General features: G+C 35.4%; 2 protein-coding genes and 2 pseudogenes across 4 annotated transcripts; 2 read left to right on the plus strand and 2 right to left on the minus strand.

Moving 5' to 3' along the window:
• Nucleotides 1-645: 645 nt before the first annotated feature.
• LOC309840384 (olfactory receptor 5T7-like) lies at nucleotides 646-1,225 on the plus strand (annotated as a pseudogene). The gene has a single exon. The product of its transcript is annotated as an olfactory receptor 5T7-like (transcript).
• Nucleotides 1,226-1,899: 674 nt separating this feature from the next.
• Nucleotides 1,900-2,886, minus strand: LOC309872828 (olfactory receptor 5T1-like; the record flags this gene model as incomplete). Its single annotated transcript, XM_082747797.1, has 1 exon — nucleotides 1,900-2,886. One exon carries the CDS (start codon nucleotides 2,884-2,886, stop codon nucleotides 1,900-1,902), a length of 987 nt encoding a protein of 328 aa, XP_082603923.1.
• A 13,959-nt stretch (nucleotides 2,887-16,845) lies between these two features.
• On the plus strand, nucleotides 16,846-17,377 carry LOC309873004 (olfactory receptor 5T3-like; annotated as a pseudogene). The gene has a single exon. The product of its transcript is annotated as an olfactory receptor 5T3-like (transcript).
• Nucleotides 17,378-18,887: 1,510 nt separating this feature from the next.
• Nucleotides 18,888-19,874, minus strand: LOC309840385 (olfactory receptor 5T1-like; the record flags this gene model as incomplete). The annotated part of the gene is made up of 1 exon (XM_082682436.1): nucleotides 18,888-19,874. One exon carries the CDS (start codon nucleotides 19,872-19,874, stop codon nucleotides 18,888-18,890), a length of 987 nt encoding a protein of 328 aa, XP_082538562.1.
• Nucleotides 19,875-22,454: the final 2,580 nt, after the last annotated feature.

The raw sequence follows: 22,454 nt of genomic DNA on the forward strand, positions 1-22,454 counted from the left end.
CCAAGCAAGGAGCCTGATGTGGGACTCCATCCCAGGACTCTTTTTGGGATCATGACCTGAGCTGAAGGCAGCCGCTTAACCAACTGAGCCACCCAGGCCTCCCACTTAATGTAATTTTAAATATTCAATCTTATTAACATATTTTGTCTTTCAATATTTGCCCCAATATTGCAAAATAAATATCAACATTTCCATTCTAGTTTGTAGCAGATTATTTTACACAACCACCAAAAGGTCTAGAATGCTGGGATTTTATTTCAGCGTCTGTATGTTGATATACTGTTTCACATGTATAGATGTCAAAGGAAATTATTTTTAGCCAATCATACAGTGAATTTGAAAACAGATAACAAAATGCAGTGGCAAATTAACCAGTTGACCTGATAGTTTTAGCAATAAAAGGAATTCAGCCAGTGAGTGAACACCTGTGTTTCCCCCTTGATTTTGCAGTAAGTGGCATGAACACTTGAGTATCTTGTCCTTGTCTGCTGATCCACCACTGGGAAATTGTATATTGCCAAAAAATAAATATAAGGATACACTGCATGTTCCCTTGAGTTAAAATATTGAGTCACAAGTTGTTTTTCTTATTTAAGAAATTATAATTTTATGAACATCTTCAAGTCTGTTCCCTGAAGTGTCAACATGAAAAATGTCACTGAAGTTACCACATTTGTACTGAAGGGCTTTACTGACAAACCTGGACAACAGATGGCCTTATTCTTCCTGTTTCTGACAATCTACCTCTTTACCCTGATGGGAAATTTAGGACTGGTTGTATTGGTCATTGGGGATCCTCGGCTTCATAATCTGTGGATGCCTGCTATTCTTCAGTATTACCCCAAATATGCTAGTAGGTTTTGTGTCAAAGAATAAAGTAATTTCATTCCTTGGTTGTGCCACACAGATGTTTCTTGCTGTTACTTTTGGGACCACAGACTGCTTCCTCTTGGCTGCCATGGCTTACGATCACTACGTGGCAATCTACAACCCTCTCCTCTATTCTGTGAACATGTCACCCGGAGTCTATGTGCCACTCATCGTTGCTTCCTATATTGGTGGCATTTTGAATGCTTCTGTACACATGGTGACCACATTCAGCCTCTCCTTCTGTGTATCCAATGAAATTAGACATGTCTTTTCTGACATCCCTCCACTACTTGCCATTTCTTGTTCTGACACCCACACAAACTACATTTATATATATATATATATATATATATAAATATATATATATATATACAATAGTCAAAACATGGAAAGAACCTAGATGTCCATCAACAGATGAATGAATAAAGAAGATGTGTATATATATATACACATCTTCTTTATAAATATATATATATGATGGAATACTATGCAGCCATCAAAAGAAATGAAATCTTGCCATTGGTGTCGATGTGGATGGAACTAAAGGGTATAATGCTTAGTGAAATAAGTCAATCAGAGAAAGACAATTATCATATGATCTCCCTGATATGAGGAACTTGAGAGGCAATGTGGGGAATTGGGGAGAAGGAAAAGAATAAATGAAACAAGATGGGATCAGGAGGGAGACAAAGTGTAAGAGACTCAATCTCAGAAAACAAACTGAAGGTTGCCAGGGGGAGGGGCATAGGGAGACGATGGTGGGGTGTGTAAACCCGGCGATTGACAGCCCTGTACCCCTGTGGTTAATAATAAATTATATGTCACTAAAAATTAAAAAAAATTAAATATATAGATGATGCAAATGATCATATTTGTAAAATACTATGTTGGAGGGCTGATAAAAGCTTTATTTGGAAATATTCTAGGATATACAGACAGTATGATTCACTAAAACCAGGACATTTTCTTTAGTTTCTGAACATAGAGACATAATTTGATATGCAACATTCCCTGGAGATTAACTCAGTGCTAAAAATGTGTTTTACATAGGAACCAATTTCTCACAAACAATTTCTTCATTGCCTCTTTTACATCTTTGTTCCTTAAACTGTAGATGATGGGATTCAGCATGGGAATCACAATTGTGTAAAAGATCGACACGATCATGTCATAGTCCAAAGCATAGCTGGAACTTGGTCTCATATACATGAAAAAGATGGTTCCATAATAAATTGTCACTCCAGTTAGGTGAGAAGCACATGTAGAAAAGACTTTCCGCCTCCCCTCAGCAGAATGCATCCTCAGAATGGCCAACAGAATGAAACCATAGGAGATCAGAACAATCATGATAGTGACTAGCTCAATAGCGCCCACAAAGTAGAAGAGCAGCAGCTGGTTGGTGTGGGTGTCAGAACAAGAAATGGCAAGTAGTGGAGGGATGTCACAAAAGATGTGTCTAATTTCATTGGATGCACAGAAGGACAGGCTGAATGTGGCCACCGTGTGTACAGAAGCATTCAAAATGCCACCAACGTAGGAAGCAACGATGAGTGGCACGTAGACTCTGGGTGACATGCTCACGGAATAGAGGAGAGGGTTGTAGATTGCCACGTAGCGATCATAAGCCATGGCAGCCAAGAGGAAGCATTCTGTGGTCCCAAAAGTAACAAAGAGGAGCATCTGGGCTGCACATCCAAGGTAGGAAATGGCTTTATTCTCTGCTAGGAAATTGACCAGCATTTTTGGGGTGACAACTGAGGAATAGCAGGCATCCAGGAATGATAACGCACTCAGAAAATAGTACATAGGATTGTGGAGCCGAGAATCCCCAATGACCAATATAACCAGTCCCAAATTTCCTATCAGAGTGAAAAGATAGATCACTAGAAATAGAAAAAACAGGAGAACCTGCATCTCAAAATCATCTGTGAAGCCCATCAATATAAACATGGTGACCTCAGTCACATTTTTCATCTGAATCCTGTGTAAATCTAAATCTGATGGAAACCCTGGCATTTCACTGTTTATTTATAAGTGCTAAAGGCAACATGAAAATAGTCTACCTAATTACATCCCCATATTTGTTTCTTAGCAGGGTACAATGATTTCCTTGGCACTGATAAAAATAGGCAGCAATAAAGATGTTGGTCCCCAGTCATTGCATTTTGCTGTTAAATAAAAGGAAGAAATGATTTTAATCAGTCATTGATTACACATATCAGGTTAAAAAATAACCTGTTAACTTAAATAGTTTATTGTCTATATCATTTTCTGTTCAATTCTTTACTGTCTTTTTGCATATCACATTAATCTTAAAATTCACAATGACGAAACAACATTAATATTTGAGTCTTAAAATATTATAGTGGAAAGTACACATCTGAATACTAGTTCTGAATTGGCTACAATGGACATGAAAGTCCTTTCTTTAATATTTACAACTGTTCAGATGGGAGTAAGTACACTTCTGTCACAAGCTTGTGTTGGATTTTAATGAGAAATTCTAGGGGCAAGTAGATGGCTCTGTAGGTTGAACAAGCAACTCTTGGTTTCGGCTCAGGTCATGATCTCATGGATATTGGGATGGAGCCTTGCATGGGGCTCTGGGCTTAATGGAAAGTCGGCTCAAAGGTTCTTTTTCTGCCCTTCCCCTGCCTTGCACATGTGCACACGCACACACACACATGCTCTCTCTCTAAAATAAATTGCTAGAGTAGTCAAGTAGTTTATAAAGAGATCAATGAATAGTATAAATGCATTTTGGGGTATAAGCAAAAATAGATTGCTCTTTAAAAAAACTTCTATTCTCTCTCTTTTTTTCCCAAACTTTTCTTCTCCTCTCTCTCTCTTTCTTTCAAATCCATGGAATACTTACAAAAATATTTACTAAAGAGACTCAGACACAAAACAGGAATTAAGCAGATAAGAATAAGTACAGCAAAAACAGAACATGCAAGCATATTTTGAAATATGTACCGATAGACAGTATGCCACAGGAATCCACAACAAAACACATGTTGTCTGCTGATATATACAGGAGAAGGGTTAGTGACATGACAATTCTAACCTTTCCGTAACTAATGTGCCTAAGATAAGACAACTGTAGAAGATTAAGAACATTATATTTGGAATCTAAAACCTCATATTACAGGGGTTCCTAGGAGGCTCAGTCAGTCAAGTGTCTGACTCTTTTTTTTTTATCTTCAATGTCTCATTTAATCATGAATATATATATATATATATATATATATATATATATATATATTTTTTTTTTTAAGGTTTTATTTATTTATTTGACAGAGAGAGAGAGAGAGCACAAGCAGGGGGAGTGGCAGGCAGAGGCAGAATTCTGACTTATCCACAGAGACCTGGCAGGCCAGAAAGAGCTGGCATGATATTTTCAGAGCACTAAATGAGAAAAACATGCAGCCCAGAATACTATATCCAGCTAGGCTATCATTGAAAATAGAAGGAGAGATTAAAAGCTTCCAGGACAAACAACAACTGAAAGAATTTGCAAACACCAAACCAGCTCTACAGGAAATCTTGAAAGGGGTCCTCTAAGCAAAGAGAGAGCCTACAAGTGGTAGATCAGAAAGGAACAGAGACCATATACAGTAACAGTCACCTTACAGGCAATACAATGGCACAAAAAGTGTCTGACTCTTTATTTTGGCTCAAGTCATGATCTCAAGACCCTCAGGCCCCAGTCAGGCTCCAAGCTCATCATAGAGTCGACTTGACCCCCTCCCTCTGCTCCGCCCCTTTCAAATCTTAAAAAAAAAAAAAAAAAATGGGGGCAACATTTTAAAAAATTAATAAAACCTCATATGACAACCTTAGAGTTTCCACCTGGTAACAATGTGAACTTGGAAAAGTTACTTCTCCTTGTAACTCCAAAGAATAACTAAGATTGACCCCAATTTTTAGGCATACCTTGTTCAACTAAATCTGCAATGGTATGGTTGCAGAGTGTGTATCTATCTGATGCATTAAATCTTTTGTATTAACTTGAAGTGTTAATTATATGTGAAAATGCATACACATGAAATATGGCCTCCAAATAGTATTTAGTTTGAATAAAATGAATAGACATTATAAAATCATTTTTTAAAGTAAAAGTATTTTGCAATTAATGGGTCTCAAACAGAATCAAAGTACTTCTTTAAGTTATACATATATTTATTACACCACACTAAATATATATTAAAATAACTATTCTATGGAGATTAAACCCAGTGAATCCCAATATTCTGTGCCGTAAGAAACTTTAAAATCCATGTCAGCCACTACTTTTTGCTTGTGGGCATGCCACTAAAATAATACTCTGTTTACTCAAATTCTTCTGATATACTTCTCAATATGATACTCTAGTAATCCTTGATGTCTCTGCTCTCGCCTGTAGAATAAGAAAGTGTTCTATGAATGAAGCTATTTTTTATTCCAAATCATGTCCCATTAGAGCATTTACCTACTTTACTATAGGAAACTGGGATCATGATAGAGAAAAAGTATGAGTGTAGTTGCTGCATCCAAACTGCTTTTCAAACAGGCATTTCCATTAAGCAGTATTTAGGAAAATTAGAACTAGTTGTGTTTATATCTTGCTGTTTCACTTTGGTAGAGGCCAACAAGACAAATATATAGATCCTAAATTATTAACAAAGCGTGATCAATCTGGAAGACTGAAATAAAATCAGTTCCCCAGCACTCGTGGTCAAAAAATATAAAGTATCAAACACTCATGGAAACAGTATTGCACTCAGCTCAGTAAGGAGGAAGACTATGATTGTAACTACCATGTATCCTTAACTGGTTACTAGAAGTTAGGAATTTTGTGCACATTTTCTGATACAATCTACATAGCAATCTACAAACCAAATAATCCATGTCATTTTATAGATTAGTAAATTCCCTATCTGGGCATACGACTTGACCGAGGTCATAATTTCTAAGACATTCAGGATTCAAGCCTAGTTTTCTCTGATTTCAGACTCTATTCTATTTCCACTTGACCATATTACAAATCCATTGTGAGATGCCATAATTCTGGAAATGTAATCACTTAGAATCCATGAGATGGCATCCTTGCACATTGGAATCTTTTTCTTTTTTAATCAATTAAGCTTGAATAAACCATGAAAAAAATTGCTTCTAGATCAATTAGCTCACTAATAAAATAAATTAAAAATTTCTATCCCTCCACTAGAAAAGAAAATATATCGATTTCAAAGTTGTATATATACAATAGCTGGTTAATAATTTTTCTCCATTTAATACTTCCCTTAAATATCAAATAGAGCCCGTTAATTCAACTATCTCTAAATTGACCATAATCTTTCACCAAGAACATTAAAGCAAATTTCCTGTTACACCTCTAATGATCAAAATATGTGGGAAGTACTCTCTACCTTCCCTGCTGTATTCCCTGAAAGCCAAATGATTAGTTGTTAACATAATTTTGAGTTAACTAATTAACTATAATCTTCTTTCTTAAATACAAGTATGAAAGCATGCATTCTAGTTTGAAATTCAAATGTCCAGTAACCAAAATATTTTGTGAGTTACAAAAAACCCTTCCTGTTACCTGTGGAAATGAACCATCTGTTCATGTACACTATGAATATAAATGCATTTAGACTCTTATACCATCTTGAGTTCTTTAAGTTCACAGTAATGTCCCAAGAGGAAAATGCACTAATTCTTTTCTGGGACAGAAAACTATGAAGATGATTTGTTTTTTTTTATTGTAAGCAAGTCAATAGTTCTGGATAATGAACTACATGATGAAAATGATTACATAAACGCACTTTGGCCTCTGGTTTAAAATGATTCCTCAGTGGAAAAGAAAGCTAATGAAGTAGACGTGGTCTTGGCTCTAGTATTGAGTAACTCTACGTCACTAGGTTGATGACTTAACTTCTCTGAAATCCAGTTTCCTCCTTCTGGAAATATAAGCTGTTTACTTCCCTCAAAATCCTATAAACAGGGGCGCCTGGGTGGCTAGGTGGGTTAAAGCCTCTGCTTTTGGCTCAGGTCATGATCCCAGGGTCCTGGGATCGAACCCCACATCGGGCTCTCTGCTCAGCGGGGAGCCTGCTTCCTCCTCTCTCTCTGCCTGCCTCTCTGCCTACTTGTGATCTGTCTGTCAAAAAAAAAAAAAAAAAAAAAAAATCCTATAAACATCAGGACACCTGGGTGGCTCAGTTGGAATCTGCAACTCCATCTCAAGATTGTGGGTTTGAGCCCCACATTGGGTGTAAGGATTATTTAAGAAAACAAAAATAAATAAAATCTTTTAGAAAAAGAGGATTTTTGAAAAGAAGAATTAAATTGGAATATTCATACACGCCCAGCTAAATAATCAGAGATATTAAAAAGAGGCATCAATGTCAATGGAACAGAACAGTGTTAAGAAATAGATTTGCCTGGGGCACCTGGGTGGCTCTGTTAAAGCCTCTGCCTCTGATCAGGCCCCACATTGGGCTCTCTGCTCAGCAGGGAGCCTGCTTCCTCCTCTCTCTCTGCCTGCTTCTCTGCCTGCTTGTGATCTCTGTCTGTCAAATAAATAAATAAAATCTTTTAAAAAAAGAAAAGAAAGAAAAAAATAGATTTGCCAATAAACGCTCAATTGGTTTTTGTCAAAATTGCTAGGAAAAATCTATATAGGAAGGATTTTTTAGTGACATTTTATTTATAGAATAGCTTTATGCCACAAATAAACATTGACTCCTCATTTTCACCATATGTAAAGCTTTTCTCAAAATGAAACTTATACCTTAATATAAATTTTATTGCTATAATTCCTAGGAAAACTTGGGCATCTGTGTGACCACGAGTTAGTCCCAGATTTTTAGATAAATCTCAAAATATATGAACCATGGAAGTAAAAGGTGATAAATTATATTTCAACACGATTAAAATCTTTTGCTTTGACAGACATTGCTGAAGAAATAAACCAGAACGTTATACAAAATATTCGCTCAACAGTTATCCAATAAAAACTATGTATCCAGAATATATGAAAAACTCTGAAACAAAACAAAGCAAAACGAAAACCACAGCCAAAGGGCAATAGATTTGAATAAACATTTCACCACAGAAGACACATGGGTGGTAATTAAGCTCTTGAAAAAGTTAAACACAATTTGATATTAGGGAAAGAAATGCAATTTAACACAATAATGTGGTCCTATGCTATATACCTACCAGAATGAATCAAGTTTAAAGTATAGTAATAACTGATACTATATCATGTGTTTGGATGTCAGAAAGTAATATTTTTTGGCCAATCGGTAAGATTTTAATGAGATTTGATATAAAACATCTAGGAAAGCCTGACGGGCTCAGTCAATAGAGGATGAATTTGATCACAGGGTTGTGTGTTTAAGTACCCTGTTGGGCTTGGAAAAACTTTAAAAAGCATGAATTCAGCTAATAGAATAAACTTACTATTGTATTTTACTAAGTCGTTCCTGGTTTTTTGTTTTTTTTTTAATTTCCAGTTAATTTCTGGGTTCTCTTACTCGTGTCTTCAAATCCTTCCCATATCTAGACTTCTCATTTATAATATAATAATATATTTTGGTATTATATATTTTAAAAAAATTGATATAAAATCACTGAAAAGTTATCAAATTAAGACAAAAGTGAAAGATAAAACCCCACAAAGCACTGCTCTTTTTTTTTTTTAAATTTAAATTCAATCAGTCAACATATAGTACATCATTAGTTTTTGGTGTAGTGTTCAGTGATGCATTAGCATATGACACCCAGTGCTCATCCCATCACATGCCCTCCTTGATGCCCATCACCCAGTTACCCCATCCTCCACCTTCCCTTCCACAACCCTCAGTTTGTTTCCTGGAGTTACTAGTCTTTCATGGTTTGGCTCCCTCTCTGATTTCTTCCCATTCAGTTTTTCCTCCCTTTCCCTATGATCCTCTGCACTATTTCTTGTATTCCATAGGCTGAAACTAGATGATAATGGTCTTTCTCTGACTGAGTTATTTCACTTAGCGTACTATCCACCAGTTCCATCCATGCAATGTAAATGGTAGGCATTCATCCTTTCTGATGGCTGAGTAATATTCCACTGGAAATATGAACCACATCTTCTTAAGCCAATCATCTTTTTTTTTTTTTTTAAGATTTTATTTATTTATTTGCCAGAGAAAGAGAGAGGGAGCACACACAGAAAGAGTGGCAGGAAGAGAGAGAGAAGCAGGCTCCAGGCCGAGCAAGGAGCCCAATGTGGGACTCGATCCCAGGACGCTGGGATCATGACCCGAGCTTAAGGCAGCCGCTTAACCAACTGAGCCACCCAGGCATCCCTAGTCAATCATCTTTTGAAGGACATCTCAGTTCGTTCCACTATTTGGCTATTGTGGACATTCCTGCTATGAACATTAGGATGCAGAAGCCCCTTCTTTGCACCACATTTGCATCTTTGGGGTAAATACCCATTAGAGCAATTGCTGGGTCATAGAGTAGCTCTATTTTTAATTTCCTGAAGGACCTCCATACTGTTTCCCAGAGTGGCTGTACCAGCTTGCATTCCCATCAACAGTGTAGGAGGGTTCCCCTTTTTCCACATCCTCATCAGCATCTGACTTGCTAATTTTAGCCATTCTGACTTTGTGGTTTTGATTTGTATTTCCCTGATGACAAGTGATGTAGAGCAATTTTTCCATGTGTCTGCTAGCCATTTGGATGTCTTCTTTGGAGAAGTGTCTTTTCATGTTTTTTTCCCACTTCTTGACTGGATTATTTGTGTTTTGGGTGTTGAGTTTGAGAAGTTCTTTATAGATCTTGGATACCAGCCCTTTGTCTGTTATGGCACTTGCAAATATCTTCTCCATTTCCATACATTGCCTTTTAGTTTCATTGAATGTCTTAACTATTAATATAAGTTATTATTTTGATAAAGCTTTAATTATTTTTTAAAAAATTGTTAACAGTATTCTAAGATACTAAATTATTATATTAGTGTCTTACCTTATTATCTGATTTAATTAACTTTGAAACACTTTATTTTTATTCCTTCACAAATTATTCTTTCACACTACAGTCGACCCTTGAACAACATAGGTTTGGATTATGTGGGTCCACTTATGTTTGGATTTCTTTAGATAAATATAGAGATTTCCCAAATACCCTTTATCCCCATGCAGGGATGCATGGAAACATCATAACTACCTGTAGTGTGCCATTCACCTTAAGGTTCAATCCTGATGTTGTACATTCTATGAATTTCAAAACAATGTATAATAACATGAATCCATCATTAGAGTCTCATACAGTGTGTTTTAAGTACTCCAAAATTCCTCTGTGCCCTGCCTCTTCACCTTCCCTTTCCAAACCACTGGCAATCACTGATCATTTTACTGTCACAGAGTTTTGCCTTTTCCACAATATCATATTTTCAGAATCATATTGCATTTCGTATTTCAGATTGGCTTCTTTCACTTAGTAAAACACATTTGTTCCCTTCTCATCTTTTCCTGGCTTGATAGTCTTTCTGTCTTTCTTTTCTCTCTTTTTTTTTTCTTTCTTTCTTTTAGCAATGTGCAATCATTCATTGTCTGCAGTACCACAGTTTATTTATCCATTCACCTACTACAAGACATCTGGATGCTTCTAGATGTAATTCTGACAATTACAAATAAAGCTGCTATGAGCATCTGTGTGCAAGTTTCTGTGTGAACCTACGTTTTTGGCTCTTTGGGATAAATACCAAAGAATGTGATTGCTGAATCACATGGTAAGAACATGTTTTGCTTTTTAATTCCTTCCTCCTTTCTCTGTTACTGCTGGTCATACATTTCCCTTAAATGTAATCATACATAAGCACGTATACATATAAGTTATATGCACAAGCATATACAATCGAGTACATTGTTCCTACTATCATTTCATTACTTTCTCTTCTTGTTGGATGTTTTCTGAGAAGTTGGATAGGATTCCTACCTGTATTACTCCATAGGGGAGTTGTGTTTTTCTCTAGCTTCTTTCAGAAATTTTTCGTTTTTATGTTTTATTTGTATCCTTGGATCCTTCGTATCCTTGATTTGTATCCTTGATTTTATTTGTATCCTTGATTTTTATGTTTTATTTGTATCCTTGATAGTTTGAAAATGATATATCACTGTATAATTTTTATGGCATTTATCTCTAGGCAGATTTTAAGTACACAATGTTGCTAATTATATGCCTACCCTTAGTTAACTTGAGTAGTTAAAACATTGCATCCTTTGACCATAACGGCTCCTTTTCTCCCATCCTTCAACACCTAGAAACCACCATTATATTCCCTGATTCTACAAGTTTCTCTGTTTTAAATAACTCACAGAAGTGAAATCATGCTTGGTCCCTCTGTGTCTGATCTATCCACTTAGCAAACATCTTTCAGGTTCATTCATATGGCTACAAATGACAGAATTTCCTTCATTATGAAGTTTGAATAATATTCTGTTGTACCTTTATACCACATTTTCTGTATTCATTGTTTCATAAATAGATATTTTAAGGTTGTTTCCATATCTTGGGCATTGTGATTAATGTTGCAGTGAACATGGGACTGTTCTTCCCTGATCCTGATTTCAGTTCCTTTGGATACATACCACAAAGTGATTAAATGATTACTAGATCAAATGGTAGCTTTATTTTTGATTTTTTGAGGGCTCTCTATACTGGTCTCCATAATGATTATGCCAATTTCCATTCCTTATAAACAGTGCACAAGTTTCCCTTACTTCACATTTTTCTTCTTCTTTTTTTTTTTACATAATAGCCACCCTAACAGGTCAGAGGTTATAACCAACTGTAGTCTTGATTTGCATTTGATAAAATATTCATACTATCTGAGAAAATCCAAAGATTCAGTGCAATCCTTATCAAAATACCAAAATACCAAAAGAAGTAGAAAAAAATTTCTAAAATTCATGAGGAACCAATAACAAAACCTCAAAAAGCAAAGAAATATTGAGCAAGAGGAACAAAGCTGGAGTGATCATCCTTACTGATTCCAAAATATATTACAAAGCTAAAGTAACTGATCTGTTTGTTATTGGTATAAAAACAGACATAGAAAGGAATGCAGCAGAGTGAAGAACCCAGAAATAAACCTGCACACATATACTCAATTGATCTTCAACAGAAGCATCAATACTTCACAATGGGAAACAGTCAGTTCAACTAATTGTGTTGGGAAAGCGGGATAACTACATCCAAAAGAATAAAATCCAACACTTGTCTTACACAATGCACTAAAGTCAAACTCCTAAAAGAACATGGGAGGGTGATGCTTCATGACATCGGGCATGGTAACAATTTCATGGATAAGACACCATAAACTCAGGCAACAAAAACAAAATCAGTTAAGTGGGAATACATCAAATTAAAAATCTTCAGCACAACAAAGAAAACAATCAACAGAGGGAAAGGACAGGTTACACAATGGGAGAAAATAGTTGCACATCAGTTGAACAGACATTCTCCAAAAAAGACATACAACTGGCCAACAGGCCAATATGAAAAAAATACTAAATGCTACTAATCATCCATTAACGCAAAACTAAAACATTATTATAAATTAGACACCAAAGAATTCTATGTATGCAATAAATAATAACATGTAGTGAATTATTCCAGACTCATTTTCTTCTTTATTAGTGAGTAAATCACCATGTATCTATTTTGAAAGAGAAGATAATTGGGACATATTCACCTTGGGGCATCTCCTGTGGTTTCAACAACAGTTGAGTTAGTGGATATAAGCAATCTAAGTTAATCATATTTGTGGTGCATCTAACCTTGAGTTTGCTTTTGCACAGATAAAAGAAAATTTCAGGTCCATTGCAGAATGTTTTTAGAGGTGGGCTCTAAAATATCAAAGGTCAAACATCTTATGAAATCTCTAGTACTAAACCCTTTAGGTTGTTGCCTATTGCACAGGCGAATGAATACAACAAAGAAAATAGAAACTAATGAATTTATGTTTGTAGAGTTAAATAAGAGTGCTCCAAATTGAATCTATGTTTTCATTTTCCTCACAGAAAACAGCAGTTTAAAGCAAGAACAGTCAGAAAATGTGTCACTAGAGGCAAGAAAACATTGGACCTATTCACTTACCTGGGAGCTTATATTTAGCTATAATGAGAAAGAAAATCAATTATCTTTTTTATTTTGCCTGCTTTGTGAGGTCAAAACCACCTCGAATTCATAATGTTTCTCTAGTCTTGATGTTTAGACATTATCTAAATATTTATCAAGAATCATATTTACTTCTACTGGAGGTGGCATGTGAGGAGGTCGGTTCCAGGATGAAGCTATGGTGTAACCAGAGATTGTGGAAAATGATGAAAAGTGCGTGTATGCTGTGTGGCAGGTGGGAGTGAATCTGGGTTTTGAGAATTATTGACTGTGAGAATTGTGATAAGCCTGAAATAAAGTAATACACTCCAAAGTCTCTTCCTGCTACATGTGTTCAACACATAATTGATACTTTTCTCTCTCCTGCAAACACTGTTTCAATGTTGAGCCAAATAAATTTGGAATCTTGTGCCCTCTTATTCCAGTCATATCTTTAAACGTGACTTTACCTTAATTTTGACAGTGGAAGGTGTATTAAATTCTTCAAGAATCATAGTCATTTTCTCTAGATAACTCTGATTCTTTTCAAGATATTCTAATATTGACTTACATATATCCAGTGTGAATTTTATTTAGACATCTAGTGGAAATCCCTGTTTCAAGAGAAATCTAGCTGATGTTCTTAAAAGTATCATCTTTCCCTATCTTATCTACCCAAGTAAACTTAAGCCCACAGTAATGTAGCTAACTGAATCATGGTGAGGTGTGTGCATTTTTGGTATAAGCAGATCCTACAATTCACAAAACTTTTTTACTCTCTAAGGCATAATCCACAGACTTAAAGAGTAAGAAAAAAATATTAAAATGAGAGTTATTGGTTTTAATCCTGAGACAATAATGATTTTGTGTGTATTAAAAATAACTAAAAGAAAATATCATATGTAGCTGAAGAATGAAATAGCTGGCTCAGGGTTCTAGAATTGTTTATTTCCCAGTGATGATATAAAATATGAATTTCATGACACGATACTTGCTAATGTTTCAAAATAAGTCCATCTGATTACTAACATGCAATTATACAGCCATCCTATATTTGCTTTATGTATTTCTTGCTTTATACATTTAATTAGCCTGCCCAGCTGTATATTATTACATTATTTTGTCTGCTTCATCACTCAAGTGTATTCCTGTTTTGAAGAGGAGTAAAGTTTAGAAAGAAAACCTAACATCACACCTGTCTTTTAATCATGAGTCTGGCTGATGAACACACAGTTTCAGATTCTAAATCTTGTGTTGTTTTGAACAGGATATATGGTTGAACTGACGTCACGAACTGTACTGGGGCTGAAATTCTTCCAAGTTTGTATTTCATTTCTTTTGTTTGTAGGTTTTACCTCATAGACTCTTTTAACCCTTGTCTAAATAAACACTAGTCTCAACCTCTGTTCAGTTAATACTCAGGTCATGCTGTTCCTTATGGCTTTTTAAAATAAGAATAAAAAAATATATGGTTTTCCCAATCAAGTTATTAAGACATTTTAATTAAAGTATGCATTTAAAAGAATCTTGTTATAGAGCCCCTCAAAGTATTCAGTTAGCGCATATAGCTTGTGGGTTCTGATTTATCAGTATTTTTATTTTTAATACATAAGATTTCATCTAAAATCTGTATTCTTTTTTTTAAAATATTTTATTTATTTATTTGTCAGAAAGAGAGAGGGAGAGAGAAGAAGCGAGCGCAGGCAGAGTGGCAGGCTAGAGGCAGAGGGAGAAGCAGGCTCCCCGTCAAGCAAGGAGCCTGATGTGGGACTCGATCCCAGGACGCTGGGATCATGACCTGAGCCGAAGGCAGCCGCTTAACCAACTGAGCCACCCAGGTGTCCCTAAAATCTGTATTCTTGATGTTTTATTTCAGTACTTTTTTTCTTTGTCTTTAATCTTTCCAGTAATTGATGAAAATGTTTTCTGCTGACACTGACAATTTTTTTAGGCTTTCCTGATTTTGTCTTTTTCAGAAGGTTGTTGTGCCTCCTTCTGCTTCCATCACTATTTCTAACCCAAACAGCACTTTCTCTTATTGACAGGATCCATGTCAATATATTGCAATAAGGGTTTGACATACATTATGGATTTAAATAGAGTACACATTTTTATTTTCAGTAGAGCATACGCTCTCAAGACTGACTTAAATTTCATATGAATGGGTATGTTATAAAAACAGGAAGGAAGGAAGGAAGGAAGGAAGGAAGGAAGGAAGGAAGGAACTGAAGAGTGACTCAACCTTAGGAAACAAACTGAGGGATGTTGGAGGGGAGGTGGGTGGGAAGATGGGGTAACAGAATGATGGGCATTAAGGAGGGCACATGATGTTATGTGCTCAGGGTGCTATACACAAGTGGTGAATTACTGAACTCTACATCAGAAATTAATGATATACTATGTGTTGGCTAATTGAATTTAAATTAAAAAAAATTTACCCTCTAACTTGTGAAAATAATTGGCTAATAATTGAAACTCTGGATTCAGGTATAAATTTGACTTCAAATTTTTTAACAACTGGATTATCCAGGAAATATTTCTGCTGTTTCTTTTTTTCATTTTTTCCTACTTTTTTACTCTTGAATATTTTATGTCTTTGTGTAAACATTGTTTACTTCTGATGTTATATTTTATTTACTTTTTTTAATGAGCAGCTTACTTGTAACACTTAGATAATAAATATATAGTTGTTCTTTCACCAGGTAATAAACAATAACTAGACAAGAATAATACTTAAAGAAATACAGATTTTCAGAATAATTCTTTCCCTTTTCACCCCAGTTTTTGAAGGAGTCAAAAATCATATAGAATTTAGATATCCAGAAGTGTTAAGTATGACCACCTATCCAAGCAAAACAGGACAATGGGATGTTAAGTATTTGAGAAATAGATCTGAGTGAAATATAAGTGGTCATATAATTGTGTAATTCAATCACATCCCATCATCCTGAAAAAAACATTGGTTTTGTCAGATACACTCAAGATGGTACAGAGTTAGAAAACTTTTAGAGATTAGCTCATGAAATGTTATCACTCAGAAGTTTGCTACTCTGTAGAACCAAATTAATTAACACATCCTATACTTAATGTAATTTTATTTTATTTAAAAGATTTTATTTATTTGTTAAAGAGAGAGAGACAGAGCACAAGCACAGGCAGACAGAGTGGCAGGCTAGAGGCACAGGGAGAAGCAGGCTTCCTGCCAAGCAAGGAGCCTGATGTGGGACTCCATCCCAGGACTCTGGGATCATGACCTGAGCTGAAGGCAGCCGTTTAACCAACTGAGCCACCCATGCCTCCCACTTAATGTAATTTTAAATATTCAATCTTATTAACATATTTTGTCTTTCAATATTTGCCCCAATATTGTAAAATAAATATCAACATTTCCATTCTACAGATAAGTAGTTTGTAGCAGATTATTTTACACAACCACCAAAAGGTCTAGAATGCTGGGATTTTATTTCAGTTTATATACTGTTTCACATGTATAGATGTCAAAGGAAATTATTTTTAGCCAATTATACAGTGAATTTGAAAACAGATAATAAAATGCAGTGGCAAATTAACCAGTTGACCTGATAGTTTTAGCAATAAAAGGAATTCAGCCATTGAGTGAACACCTGTGTTTCCCCCTTGATTTTGCAGTAAGTGGCATGAACACTTGAGTATCTTGTCCTTGTCTGCTGATCCACCACTGGGAAATTGTATATTGCCAAAAAATAAATATAAGGATACACTGCCTGTTCCCTTGAGTTAAAATATTGAGTCACAAATTGTTTTTCTTAGTTAAGAGATTATAATTTTATGAACATCTTCAAGTCTGTTCCCTGAAGTGTCAACATGAAAAATGTCACTGAAGTTACCACATTTGTACTGAAGGGCTTTACCGACAAAACTGGACAACAGATGGCCTTATTCTTCCTGTTTCTGACAATCTACCTCTTCACCCTGATGGGAAATTTAGGACTGGTTGTATTGGTCATTGGGGATCCTTGGCTTCACAATCTGTGGATGCCTGCTATTCTTCAGTAATTACCCCAAATATGCTAGTAGGTTTTGTGTCAAAGAATAAAGTAATTTCATTCCTTGGTTGTGCCACACAGATGTTTCTTGCTGTTACACAGAATGCTTCCTCTTGGCTGCCATGGCTTACGATCACTACGTGGCAATCTACAACCCTCTCCTCTATTCCGTGAGCATGTCACCCAGAGTCTATGTGCCACTCATCGTTGCTTTGTACGTTGGTGGCATTTTGCATGCTTCTGTACACATGGTGGCCACATTCAGCCTCTCCTTCTGTGCATCCAATGAAATTAGACATGACTTTTCTGAAATCCCTCCACTACTTGCCATTTCTTGCTCTGACACCCACACAAACTACATATATATATATATATATATATATATAGAGAGAGAGAGAGAGAGAGAGAGAGACATATATATAATGCATATGTGTATTATATATAGGGTAATATGGTGTGTATATATAGTGTGCATATATATTCTATGCACATATATTTATATAATTAACCAGTTCTCTAAGTTCAACTTATTTGTTCTTCCTGAGCTTAAGTACATCAATAAATGCTCTATCTAATACTTACCAGTAAAACTTTTGGAGTTTCATAAATGGATCTTACCATTTCTGTGATTGAACAGTAGTAATGAGGAAAGATTTTGATAGTAGAATAAAAATACATATATGTTATAAAAAATAAAAAAATTAAAAAAAATTAAAAAAAATACATAGTGTTGGGCCAAATAGTGAAAAAGTCATGGCCATTAGCCTTGATGGATTTTACTCTGAAAGTACATGAAGAGCAAATGAAACAATTTTCAGGAGGTCTGGCTGAGGGAACTCAGGATGGAGAAGTAACCTCATAACGAGTGGGAATGACTTTCTATAAACAGTGTGAAGATGCGTCAATCTGTAGAACCCTGAGTACATAAGCTATAGTAGCACTGAGTGAAGAAAATTCCACAGTGACTGACAACAGCAATACACTTGCATCACCAAATACTTAATATGAATCAATTTGAAACACAGTAAAAGTAAATAGATGAACCCAGCAATTGCACTACTGGGCATTTACTCTAAAAATACAACGTAGTGATCTGAAGGGGCACATGCACCTGGATGTTTATAGCAGCAATGTCCACAATAGTCGAAACATGGAAAGAACCTAGATGTCCATGAACAGATGAATGAATAAAGAAGATGTGATATATATATATATATGTATACATATATATATATAAAATATATATATATATATATATATATATAATATATGATGGAATACTATGCAGCCATCAAAAGAAATGAAATCTTGCCATTTGTGTCGATGTGGATGGAACTAAAGGGTATCATGCTTAGTGAAATAAGTCAATCAGAGAAAGACAATTATCATATGATCTCCCTGATATGAGGAAGTTGAGAGACAATGTGGGGGAATTGGGGAGAAGGAAAAGAATCAATGAAACAAGATGGGATCAGGAGGGAGACAAACTGTAAGAGACTCTTAATCTCACAAAACAAATGGAGGGTTGCCAGGGGGAGGGGCATAGGGAGACGATGGTGGGGTTATGGACATTGGGGAAGGTATGTGCTATGAAGTGTGTAAACCCGGCGATTCTTAGCCCTGTACCCCTGTGGTTAATAATAAATTATATGTCACTAAAAATTAACAAAAAATAAATATATAGATAATACAAATGATCATATTTGTAAAATACTATGTTGGAGGGCTGATAAAAGCTTTATTTGGAAATATTCTAGGATATACAGACAGTATGACTCACTAAAACCAAGACACTTTCTTTAGTTTCTGAACATAGAGACATAATTTGATATGCAACATTCCTTGCAGATTAACTCAGTGCTAATAATGTGTTTTACATAGGAACCAATTTCTCACAAACAATTTCTTCATTGCCTCTTTTACATCTTTGTTCCTTAAACTGTAGATGATGGGATTCAGCATGGGAATCACAATTGTGTAAAAGATCGACACGATCATGTCATAGTCCAAAGCATAGCTGGAACTTGGTCTCATATACATGAAAAAGATGGTTCCATAATAAATTGTCACTCCAGTTAGGTGAGAAGCACATGTAGAAAAGACTTTCCGCCTCCCCTCAGCAGAATGCATCCTCAGAATGGCCAACAGAATGAAACCATAGGAGATCAGAACAATCGTGATAGTGACTAGCTCAATAGTGCCCACAAAGTAGAAGAGCAGCAGCTGGTTGATGTGGGTGTCAGAACAAGAAATGGCAAGTAGTGGAGGGATGTCACAAAAGACGTGTCTAATTTCATTGGATGCACAGAAGGACAGGCTGAATGTGGCCACCGTGTGTACAGAAGCATTCAAAATGCCACCAACGTAGGAAGCAACGATGAGTGGCACGTAGACTCTGGGTGACATGCTCACGGAATAGAGGAGAGGGTTGTAGATAGCCACGTAGCGATCATAAGCCATGGCAGCCAAGAGGAAGCATTCTGTGGTCCCAAAAGTAACAAAGAGGAGCATCTGGGCTGCACATCCAAGGTAGGAAATGGCTTTATTCTCTGCTAGGAAATTGACCAGCATATTTGGGGTGACAACTGAGGAATAGCAGGCATCCAGGAATGATAACGCACTCAGAAAATAGTACATAGGATTGTGGAGCCGAGAATCCCCAATGACCAATATAACCAGTCCCAAATTTCCTATCAGAGTTAAAAGATAGATCACTAGAAATAGAAAAAACAGGAGAACCTGCATCTCAAAATCATCTGTGAAGCCCATCAATATAAACATGGTGACCTCAGTCACATTTTTCATCTGAATCCTGTGTAAATCTAAATCTGATGGAAACCCTGGCATTTCACTGTTTATTTATAAGTGCTAAAGGCAACATGAAAATAGTCTACCTAATTACATCCCCATATTTGTTTCTTAGCAGGGTATAATGATTTCCTTGGAACTGATAAAAATAGGCAGCAATAAAGATGTTGGTCCCCAGTCATTGCATTTTGCTGTTAAATAAAAGGAAGAAATGATTTTAATCAGTCATTGATTACACATATCAGGTTAAAAAATAACCTGTTGACTTAAATAGTTTATTGTCTATATCATTTTCTGTTCAATTCTTTATTGTCTTTTTGCATATCACATAAACTTAAAATGCACAATGATGAATAAACAGGTGAATATTTAAGTCTTAAAATATTACAGTGGAAAGTACACATCTGAATACTAGTTCTGGATTGGCTACAATGGACATGAAAGTCCTTTCGATAATATTTGCAACTGTTCAGATGGGAGTAAGTACACTTCTGTCACAAACTTGTGTTGGATTTTAATGAGAAATTCTACTGGAGACAAGGTGGCTCTGTAGGTTGAACAAGCAACTCTTGGCTTCGGCTCAGGTCATGACCTCATGGATATTGGGATGGAGCCCTGCATGGCGTTCTGGGCTCAATGGAAAGTCGGCTTGAAGGTTTCTTTCTGCCCTTCCCCTGCCTTCCACATGTGCACACACACACACACAAACACACACACACACTCTCTCTCTGAAATAAATATGTCTTTAAAATATAAATGATAAATACTGTGGAAATTATTTAATTTTAACGTTTCTAGAAGACTAGGAAATGGTATGTTAGACTACTCAACTTATCATACAATGCCATCTTTTCCACCATAAACATTTACATCATTTTTTTCCTAGCATTTATCCTGTTCCATTAGTTTCCATAAACAGAGGTGGTGGATAGAATAGGAGAGAATATTCTGGAGAGAGATGCACCTTATTTGCAAACATAAAAAAAGAAATCTCTTTTTCTTCAGATATTAATATTTTCTTCAAAATATATATCATTAAGTTGTTCATTTTGGCCTCTACATCCTATCATACTATTATTTTTTTTCCAAATTTTATTTTAATGACTATGTGAGGTGTTTTTGAATTTATGTGGTTATTCCTACAAAATCCTTGAATTTCTTTTGTTTTGTTTTGTTTTTGTTTTTGTTTATTTCCCTGTGAAGTATATTTCTCTCAAACAGAAATCCTGGATATTAAAAAAAAAATCATAGCTGCTTATGGAGTTTCTTAATAGAAATTTCAAAGTTTCGCAAAAAATGGTAAAATTAACATCACCTGATAGTAAATAATGAAATGGTTTCTGAAGATTTTGCTGAGAGTAAAATCATCATATTTGTCTCAAAATGATTTCTGTTTTTTGTTTTCTTGATGTCATCTTACTGTTTCTCATTAAGTAGAGTGTGAATAAAGGAAATTTAAAATATGTTAAAGAGACACCTGTATCTGGACTGAAATCTCAGTTACTGAAACACAATTAATTACTGGATCAATCCTATTTAAGGGGCAGGTTTCAGCATGTTGACTTTTGTCTTTCCTTTGGCTTTTTATAACCAACATGTGTTTAAAAAAAGTTTAAAAAAATCCATAGTACCTAAGGCCAGGCTGAATTTACTCACAAATGATTTATATTCATGAAGTGAAATATGCTACACTTTTGTTATATTGAGACACCTACACATCAATAGATAAAAAATAAGTAAGGCTACTGTTAGAAAGAAAAGAAAACCATATGTCTTTATATTCCCAGAAATGTTCCAGAGATTCCTATGAAAGATATTTCAAATGCATAGAGAAGTTTCATAAATGTGAGTCTGCAAAACCTAAAAATTCTCATTTGATTCTTAGGAAACTTGTTAGTTAACAAATATAAAATGCAATTATTTTAAAATCTAATTTTTTAATAAACCCAGATAGCTTGCATAACTCTGATGAGAACACACACATATACCTTAAAATAATGTATAGTTAAGTTTGAATTGCTAGAGTAGTCAAGTAGTTTATAAAGAGATCAATGAATAGTATAAATATGATTAATGCATTTTGGGGTATAAGCAAAAATAGATTGATCTTTTAAAAAACTTCTATTCTCTCTCTTTCTTTCCCAAACTTTTCTTCTCCTCTTTCTCTCTTTCTTTCAAATCCATGGAATACATACAAAAATATTTACTAAAGAGACTCGGACACAAAACAGGAATTAAGCAGATAAGAATAAGTACAGCAAAAACAGAACATGCAAGCATATTTTGAAATATGTACCGATAGACAGTATTGCCACAGGCATCCACAACAAAACACATGTCGTCTGCTGATATATACAGGAGAAGGGTTAGTGACATGACAATTCTAACCTTTCCGTAACTAATGTGCCTAAGATAAGACAACTGTAGAAGGTTAAGAACATTATATTTGGAATCTAAAACCTCATATTACAGGGGTTCCTGGGAGGCTCAGTCAGTCAAGTGTCTGATTCTTTATTTTGGCTCAAGTCATGATCTCAAGACCCTCAGGCCCCAGTCAGGCTCCAAGCTCATCATAGAGTCGACTTGACCCCCTCCCTCTGCTCCGCCCCTTTCAAATCT

This window comes from Mustela nivalis (genome assembly GCF_964662115.1).
Source record: "Mustela nivalis genome assembly, chromosome: 9".
NCBI lineage: Eukaryota > Metazoa > Chordata > Mammalia > Carnivora > Mustelidae > Mustela > Mustela nivalis.